At 33.1% G+C, this 10000-nt stretch overlaps 2 protein-coding genes across 2 annotated transcripts in view; both read right to left on the reverse strand.

Moving 5' to 3' along the window:
- LOC125043467 (nucleolin-like) overlaps nucleotides 1–2534 on the reverse strand; it is a 6048-nt gene extending 3514 nt beyond the window's left edge. The window contains exons 1-2 of the mRNA XM_047639556.1: nucleotides 2513–2534; nucleotides 71–100 (exon numbers count right to left, since the gene is read on the reverse strand). Coding sequence (XP_047495512.1) covers nucleotides 71–100; nucleotides 2513–2534 — 52 coding nt within the window. The remainder of the gene's footprint in view (nucleotides 1–70; nucleotides 101–2512) is intronic.
- The window catches only part of LOC125043468 (nascent polypeptide-associated complex subunit alpha, muscle-specific form-like), a 52831-nt gene continuing 44603 nt past the window's right edge, over nucleotides 1773–10000 (reverse strand). The window contains exons 15-16 of the mRNA XM_047639558.1: nucleotides 7416–7504; nucleotides 1773–4497 (exon numbers count right to left, since the gene is read on the reverse strand). Of these exons, the coding sequence (XP_047495514.1) occupies nucleotides 4466–4497; nucleotides 7416–7504 (121 nt within the window). The 3' untranslated portion in view covers nucleotides 1773–4465. The remainder of the gene's footprint in view (nucleotides 4498–7415; nucleotides 7505–10000) is intronic.

A 10000-nucleotide genomic window follows, 5' to 3' on the forward strand; every position in this document is an offset into this window, starting at 1 on the left:
AGGTCGATGTAAAAAAAATACATTGACACTATATAGACTGAAAGAGGTTTTTAATAACTATAAAAGTTACCATTAACTCCTGACGAAATTCTAATGAGCTCTAGAAGTTGTATTAAACATAGAAAAAGAACATCAGCCCTTTAACAATGAATATAACACATCTTAATTAAAGAAAATAAATCAAAACAGAAAAGATAAAATAAAAAAGTAACAAAAACAAAACAATGATTAAACAACTAGACATCCTTTCCCCCAGACTGCGTGATCTATCGTGCTCTTGTCAAATGTGGGTTCCCCCCCCCCCGCAGACTTCAGCTGAGTAGGTTATGCAACGGATTCTTTAGTGACACATACTCGCTCTTGGAAAACTGTGCTTTATCGTTTCTGTCGTGTGTGAAGGCTATCATTATCACTGTCATCATTTTTAGTGTTATTGTTATTATCATTATTATTATCATCATTATTTATATTATTATTAGTATTAGTATTGTTATTATTAATATAATTATTAGTAGTAGTAGTAGTAGTAGTAGTAGTAGTAGTAGTAGTAGTATCATTATTATTAGTATCATTATTAGTAGTAGTAGTATTATTATTACTATTATCATCATCATTCTTATTATCATTATTATTATTATCATTATCGTTATCATTATCATTGCTATTATTCTTATTATCATTGTCATTATCGTTATTATCATCATTATTATTTTTGCCATTATCATTATTATCATCATTATTATTATAATAATAATACTATCATTATTATCTATACTATCATCGGTTTTACTTTACTGTAGTATTAGTAGTATCATTATCATTAGTATTATATTCATTTGTATCATTACTATCTCTTTATCATTATTATCATCATCAATAGCAGCAGAAACATCTTCATTATTACCATCATCATCATCATCATCTTCATCATCATTATTATAATTATAATTATAATTATCATTATCATTATCATTATCATTTTCATTATCATTATCATCAGCAGCATCACAATCATATTCATCATCATTATTATCGTTATTGTCACCATTCTTATTATCATCACCATTTTCATTATTATCTATACAATCATTATTCATATTATTTCTGCTGTTACTGTTATTCCTACAGATACTGATAGTGCTGCTTTTGCAATTATTTGTGTCATTATCAATCACCATCATTATCATTAGTAGTTGCAATATTACTTCTCAAAATCATACCCATCATTCTAATTATATATCAGCATTACCACTTTCTTCTTTCAACAGATTCACAGATACATAACATAAATTTGCAACATTTTCAAGATTTTCTGCGTGGCTCTTCTATAAATATGCAATTTTCTGTTACATCCTAAGACATATTTAAGCTTGTTATATTGTAAGAAATTCCAATGTGTTGTGTATGTATGTATATGTACGTGTGTGTGTGTGTGGCGGGGGGGATGTGAATGTGAGTAGGTGAGTGAGGGGGTGAATGAGTGGGTGAGAGTGAGAGGGAATTAATGAAAGAGAGTGACAGCAGGTGAAAGTGAGAGTGAGTGAAGGATAGAGAGTGAGAGTGAGTGAGTGAGTAAACGAATGAGAGAGTGAGAGCGGGTGAGAATGAGATTGAGAATGAGAGTGAGTAAAGGAGAGAGAGAGTGAATGAGTGTGAGTGAATTAGTGAATAAATGAGTGAGTGATTGAGTAACTGAGTGAGAGAGTTAATGTCTGTTTATGCATCTCTCAAACGCTTACAATAAAAAGGAACCTCTAATAAAAATACAGAACTGCCTTTCATTTTCTTTTTATTTCAGTAGTTATAAAAAAGGTTTTCTTACAGCTGGGCAGTCAAGAGTTTCTCGCCCATCATAAAACGTAGTGTGACAGACAGGCATCGCCACTATTACGTCACAACCTGTATCACTGCGTCACACTTGCGTCATTGCGTTGAAAGCGAACGCACATAGATACACACACACATGCACACTGTTCTCATGCGCATGGAATACAAAGCTGTAGGGTTACATCTAAATAATTTCTCACCTATATATATACACCAAAGATAAGATAAGAAAAAAAAAAAAAAACACTATTCTTTATAAACGTCTAAGCTCCACAAAATTCCGCAGAGTTAAAATGCAAAGATGAAAATATACTCTATTTTAACTCGCCGATTGCAGTGAAGCCCCTGTCATCTTTATACAAAAAAGAGGTGTTAATGTCATATCATAAGAACGAGGATCATGAACAACAGAAAAGTGAAGAGATGAGTAGTAATCATAATAAATAATCTTGGTTAAAATGCCATCCAGAAATAAAGAAAGCTATACTAACCTAATCTCTACACGTGCGTTATAACACAAGCTAAAAAAAAAAAAAAAGGTTAATAGCCCTATTATATATATAAAAGAAAACAAGTATGTATATCCATACACACGTGAGTACATATACATTATATTTAGTCTAATAACCAAATGTTAAAGGAAAACCTCCAAACTATATTCATAAAGCAAGTATTACCACAATACCTAAAATTTCCTCGCGGAGCATGACTGACACAGGGTAAGGCTTAATTCTACAATTGAAATATAAAACTACAAAAACTCTTTTACATTTCCTATATCTCTTCTAATTCTGTATTACTTTTTTATTATTATTAACTCTCACTCACATACTTACATACGCACACACTATGCTTTAATATTTCACCCATGTACGTGCACACAGACGCTAACACACGCACACAGAACGTATCAATGCCGTAATATTGGAACAGTTGCATGGAGCCTCAAGGGAACTCCATCGGGCTAATTTCACCTCTGTGTCACTGTCGCATAAGGTTCCAAATGCCTCAGCACCGTTTGCATAATTCCGTTGCTGGATGCGAGACTCAGATATTAGACTTCGAGAACAAAATCGTTCTGGCAAATATTAACTTTATCATTGATCCAAAGTGCAGCTACTTTCTTTAATCGTTAAGAGTGATATTCGTCTGAAAATGACATTTTTGTTTTTTTCGGGTTATATATATACATATATAAATATATATATATATATATATATATATATATATATATATATATATATATATGTATGTGTATATATATACATATATATGTATGTATATATAGTACATGTCTATATGAACGGGAGCTTATTATATTCCTTGCCGTTAACAAGTCTACTATGTCAGTTTACGAGAGCTGGAAATATCTTATAGGCCTATAGTGCTTCTTCAAAATCTGGCAAATTTATATCCATGGGATGTATCGCAGTGTTGCCAATACAGCAACGCGACGTACATACCCAGTATGGAAAATAAAAGAGCAGTATTATTTGTTCTTCGTAATGAAGGTTCATAAATAGTATTTTCTTGCCAAAGGCTTCCATCTAAAGAAAATATATATGTACGTACATATATATATAAATATAATATATATATATATATATATATATGTATATACATATATATTTACTCATTTATTCATTATAATAACACAGTCTGTAAGCACCAGTGAACACTTTTCTTCTACGTTTTCACTGTGTTCACTCGTGTTATTTATGAATCTTCAAGAGAATAGCCGCCTGATTCACGAGACCGAGAAACACGTGAATGCCTTCTTGAGACGTGACCTCAGACCCTTCCTTATAGAAGCGCCTCTGAATAAACGGGTCAGGGGGTCAACGGCCTTCATCTACGACACTTTCAGGATAGGGTTGTCAACTCTACGTTTAGGTAGATGATCGTTAATAAATCCGTTCTACCGTAGTAGTGTCTACTTCCCGGTAATTGAACGTTAATTAATGATCTAATGATCTATCTTTTGGCACAAGGAATCCTGCATACAGAGAGCAGCCACAGCGGAGCTCAACCTACGGCCATTTTTTTTCATTTTTTTTCGTTTTTGTTACAGTTTTTACATTGTAAAAGCAATAAATATAAGACAAAATCTCCATACCATTTGTGGAATAAGAATGTCATCAGAGAAAAAGCGTCGCTTGAAGAGAGGTTTAGAAAAACTTGAAAGGAAAACCGGAGAGACTTTCCATATGGCGTCATGAGCTCGCGTTTTGATTTCATTTATCTTTTGATGCTTTTGTTTAGTTTTTTTCATAGTTCTTCATATCAACAAAAAGCAAATTGGAATCAGAACATCTAAGTCAGTCTTCAAATTCCAAAAAAAAAAAAATTCATTCCTTTTGAAAAAAAAATGAAACCAGGAGCCCACGACATAAGCTCATAAAGAAAGCAATGACAGACAGAAGAAGAGAAACAGAGAATAATAGACAAGCCATTTGGACGATCTTTGCTGCTGATGACGTCAGACGAAAATATTCAGCCACGCCCCTTTTATGTGGCTCCTCCCCCCCACACACACGCGAGTGCACACCGCCCCTTTCGGAACGCCAAGGAGGGGTGTGTATGAGTGTGTATAAGGAGGGAGTATAAGGGGGAGGCATCTTCGAGTAGGTTGTGAGGACTACGTTGACGTTTTTGACTGATTACCCGTAGCTGTGAGGAAGAGAAAGTAAATGAGAACTTGTTTTGTTTGTAGTTATTATGTTACTTTTTACGTTGTTATTTATCTGTATATTTTTCATTGTTTCGCTTTGTTCTTCGTGATACTTTAGTTTTTTTTTCCGGTTTTTTTTTTATGCGTTTTTACTCTATTTGTTGTGATGATTATCTAAATCTGATTTGTCATAGAATAGAATTTTATCACCATCTCTAACTATGTAATTACGATTAGTATAACAAAAAAAAAAATACATATATGAATCTCATATGTGTTTTCATATTTCTAAATCTTATTCCAAAGTCTAAGGTCAATACTGACAGAACTGATATGATACTAGAAGACATTAAGTGAAATGAACAGTTGAAAACTAAACAATGTATCTAACAAACAATGAAAACATAATCACAACGCAAACAAACTAATGCCAATCAAAACAACATCACGTAAACAAAACAAGGAAATCGAATAAATTATGTGTAGAATGCAATAAAAGATAAGCTTAATTTGAAGTTTATCAAACACCACAATGAAAGAAAAAAATCAATGTACTTGATTTTCACACGCATGCAGCTTTTAATGCTTTCAGTGGAATAAAATAAGTAATTAATGATAATACTTAATACAAATAAACTCCATGCACGAAAATGCAAATAGTACAAGCTTCAATGTGCAGAGTAAACAATGCAGCATACAATTTGTTACACTGGATATTGAGTAAAATCTTACACGATGATATAGAAAATATATCACAAAAATAAAATATAGTAGAAAAATATATAGTAGAAAAAAAGAACATGTGTAGGAAAAAAATATATAATGAAAAATAGATGTTGGAAAAAAATGCACTGACAACAATAAAGGAAGGGTGTTGTCACGTTAACAAAAATACAGCAAAAAGTTAAAAGATTTATACGATCTCTTGGCCATTAGAAGTATTAGTCAAGTGATATTTAAGGGCTTTTTGGATGGAGAGGAAGGGGTATTAGTAAAAGCAAAGTCATTGTCAACTCATATCCTAATACTTAAAAAAAAAAAAAAAAATTCTACGTTGCATTAGTGATTATAATAGCTGATTCTAAAATGCCATTCTTAACTGCTAGAGTTACAATAACCACTACTACTAAATCTACCACTACGACTACTGGTATTTCTATTACTACTGGTATACTATTACTATTACTATTACTAAAATTGTTAATCCTGCTACTACGTTTGTTGTTGTTGCTGTCATTACTACTACTACTACTACTACTACTACTACTACTACTATACTACTATTACTACTCTACTACTACTACTACTACTACTACTCTACTATTACTTCTACTCTACTACTACTACTACTATTTTACTATTTCCACTATTACTACAACTATTTCACTCACGACTGTAATTACAAAAAAAACTCTTTAAGCATGTTATTTACAGCATGAACGTGGTCACAACTTACAAGGTGTTACTGTCAGTCGGTCTGTGTCTGTTTGTTATAACCAGCGCAACACGACGAGCGAGGGAGAAGAGGGAGGAGAAAGAGGAGGGGGAAGAGGGAGGGAGGAGAAAGAGGAGGGGGGAGACGGAGGAGAAAGAGGAGGGGAAGGGGAGTGACATGGAGAAAGGAGAAGAAAGGAAAAGGGGAAGGTAAAGAGGAAATGGAAAGAGTAAGGGGACAGGGGAAAGAATGGGGAAGGGAAAGGAGAAAGAGGAGGAGGAGAGAGAAGAGAAGGGTGGGTAAGGGGATGGAGGAAAGGGAGGGGGAAGGCGAAGGGGAGAGGAAGGGGAAAGGGAAAGGTAATATAGTCCAAGAGTTATATTTCTCCCCCTTTTTGTCTCTTTTTTTAGTAACTGAACAACTGTTTATTGAATCTTGTTAATTTGTTATCTTATTTGTTATAACAGCAGAGTTCATGTCCATTTATATTTATAAAAAAAAAAATCTTATAAAACCGAAGGTGGTGGAGGATGAAAATTGGGATAAGACGAAGAAGAAGAAGAAGAAGAAGAAGAAGAAGAAGAAAAAGAAGAAGAAACAAGGATATGGAAGAACAAGAGAATAGGAGAAGGGAAGAAAGAGAGAACGAAGAAAAAGAGGAAGAAAGCAAGATAGAAAGTAGCAAAGAAAAAGAAAGAAAGAAAGGAAAGGAGGAGGAAAGATAAACGAAAAATCATAGAGAAGAGAAAAAGAACGAACGAAGGAGAGAATGAAAATAAGTAAAGGAAGAAGTAATCAACGAATGAAAAAAAAAGGTAAGTAAGAAGATAAATAAAATACAAAAACAAAAATAAAGGTAAAACAAACAGACAATCATCTTCTTCAAAACAACACCTTGCAACACAATAAACAAACAAAGTAAAAAAAAAAAAACTCATGCAAATCGCCAGCAGAAAGAGTACGTCAGTTCGTTAGCAAACAGAAACAAAAACAACAAAAAGACATAGCACAAAAATACAACATTTCTACAACGAACGCAGCTACACTTCAAACCACGCGCGTGCGGGAGCGTTAGTTAAGAACGACGGAAATAACGTTTGATAATAACGCGCGGGGAATAGGAGGGAAGAAGAGAGAAAGAAAGAGAGAAGGAGAGAGAGGGAAAAAGAAAGGGAAAAGGGGGGAGGGAGGGAAGAAGAGAGAAAGAAAGAGAGGAGGAGAGAGAAGGAAAAAAGAAAGGGAAAGGGGGGAGGGAGGGAAAGGGAGAGGGGGAGAGAAATGGGGAGAAGGAGAGGGAGTGTAGGAGAGAGAAAGAAAGAATAGAAGGAAAAAAAAGTGAAGCGAATCGAGAAAAAAGACTTTTAAAAAAAAGAAAGGAAAATCACCCTAAGAAAAAAAAAATCATCTACCACGCAAATCCAATCCAATGAAACCTTCTCAAAAGGGAAAAAAAAATAAAAAAATGAATAAAATAAATCTTACATGGCCCACTTCCCCTTCGTGGAGTTTCCTTAGTCTTCGAGCTGCTAAACCAGCCGCCTCCAAATACTTTGCCAAGGAGACCGCTACCGCTACAAGAGGGGAGGGGGAGGGGGGGGGAGGGAGAGAGAGGGGGGAGGAGGAGGGACAATTAATATCAATATCATTTTTGAAAACAGTAGAACAATATTTAAAAAAAAAGAAAAAGAAATATATGATGATAAAGGAGGGGTGGGAGATGTATGGATGATAATGACACATAATTGATGTAAAAAAAAAAATAATAATAATAGTGAATAGAAAGGGGAAGGGGGTAGGGGGGAGGAGGGGCATTAATATTAACATAATTTCGGAAAGAACAGAAAATACGGAAAATTATGATAATGAAGAGGAGGGAGAAAGAGGAGATTGGTTAAAGAAATGAATATGGATGTAAAAGTAGATTCGTAAAAGAAATAATAATAATAGATTATTTAAGGGAAAAAAAAATGAATGATCATTTTGAAAAGATCAGAATAATATATAAAAAAAAAAATAAGGAGGATGAATAACCGATTTTAAAAAAAATAGTTAATAGAAAGGAAAGAGTAGAAGAATAAACACAAAAAAATGAAAATTAAGAGGGGGGGGAAGGGGGAAGAGAAGGAGAAATTTTCGTGACGAATGAATGTGGATAGGAAGGCAGATTGGTAGAAAAAAATGATAATGAAGACAGATAATTGATGAAAAAAAATATGATGAATAGAAAAGAAAGTACATTGGTAAAAAAAAAAAAAAAAAAAAAAAAAAAAAAAAAAAAAAAAAAAGGTTGCTGCTTATGATAAAATGAAAGACGAATAAAAATAGATTGAAGGGAAGGATAATAATCGAAGTAGATAATAAAGAAAGAAATTAAAGAAACCGAATTTATGTAAGGGTACTCAGAAGAAAACTGAAGAAGCAAAGGAGACAACAAGAGACGAAGAAAAGGAGAAAAAATAAACAAGGGAGGAAAAGTGATAACTACAGTAATACGAAACTGAATAAATAAATAAATAAATAATAGGATGAATAATGAAGATAATAAAGATTGATAATGATAAAGACACTGATAATGACAATGACAATGCTAATGACGATGATCATGATGATAATGATAATACAAATTATAATGATTATGGTAATGATAATGAAATGATAATCATGAAATAATAATAATAATGAGAGGAAAATAGCAATGATAATAATGACAATAGCATTAACACATAAGCAAATAATCAAAATATCCGTGCTGCCTAAAAACCCATGTTTCCATGCTTACAATTGTATTCCTATTTCACAATGTAATGGACATTTTTATTATGCTCCGGATGTTTCATTTCTGAAATATACATACATGTACGTATGACTTTATTCGTGGTATAGATGTATGAATGCACGCACACGCATACACACAAACGGACACACACTATCGTATACTTAAAGCAGGAATGCTGAATGAGGGAGTTTGCGAAAAGCCTATTATTACAAACCGAGGAAGGACAGAGAAAAGGGAGTAAAAAGAGATGGAAGGGGGAGAGAGAGAGAGAGAGAGAGAGAGAGAGAGAGAGAGAGAGAGAGAGAGAGAGAGAGAGAGAGAGAGAGAGAGAGAGAGAGAGAGAGATAAGGGGAAAGTAAATGTGGAAATAAAATAAAACAAAACGTTTTGAACTCTGATATTATAAATTTTCCCCTGGCAATTTCTCTCACAAACAAACCAACAAGAAAAAAAATTATATCAGAAAATCGCGCAATATTTATTTTTTTTTCTCGCGTAATTTTCATCCACAAATATCCCTCTCTTTTTTTCTTTTCTTCTTACATTATCATTTACTATTCTTGTTAATTTCCTTATTTCTTTTTTTTGACTAATCTTTTTTTTTACAATTTTCGCGCCAGGGCTGCCTCGGATGGCACCACATGGAAGGGCAGAGCAATGAGGCCAATGCCCGTGAGTGCCAGGGCCACATTCGGGGGGAGAAACTTAAAGAAGAGGAAGAAAACGGTGGCGTAGATAAGGTAAGTGAGGCTAGAATAAAAAAAAAAAGAAAAAAAAGAAATATGAAAATTCGGTTTTTATTGGTTTATTGTTACGATTCATTCCCATTACCATTTAATTATTATTATTATCATTTTATTTTTATTATTATTGTCATTATCATTATTATTATTATCATCATTATCCCTTTTATGATCTCCCTCCATTTTCGAAGTAAAAGAATACTTTAAGAGTTAATTATAATACGCTATTTCGAAATGCTATTCTTACGTACCAAAAATGATTTTTTTTTATCTAAATGTAATGACAATGAATAAAAGAGTATCGCTATATGTTGATAAACAAGCGGATGAGAGAATGGATAAAAGAGAGAGACAGAGAGAGAAAAATATCAAGTTCCTATTTCTCCAATAGAAATTAATTAAGAAAATCCTCATTGAATAGAATAATGAACACGACCGTAGACACTTTGAAAGGAATGAGTGCAGAGGACAGAAATAATCATTAAAAAAAAAAATTGTACAAAAAATACATAATTTCTCTCACATCAATACGAATATTATGAACATTT

The sequence above is a fragment of the Penaeus chinensis genome, chromosome 34 (assembly GCF_019202785.1).
Source record: "Penaeus chinensis breed Huanghai No. 1 chromosome 34, ASM1920278v2, whole genome shotgun sequence".
Taxonomy (NCBI): Eukaryota; Metazoa; Arthropoda; class Malacostraca; order Decapoda; family Penaeidae; genus Penaeus; species Penaeus chinensis.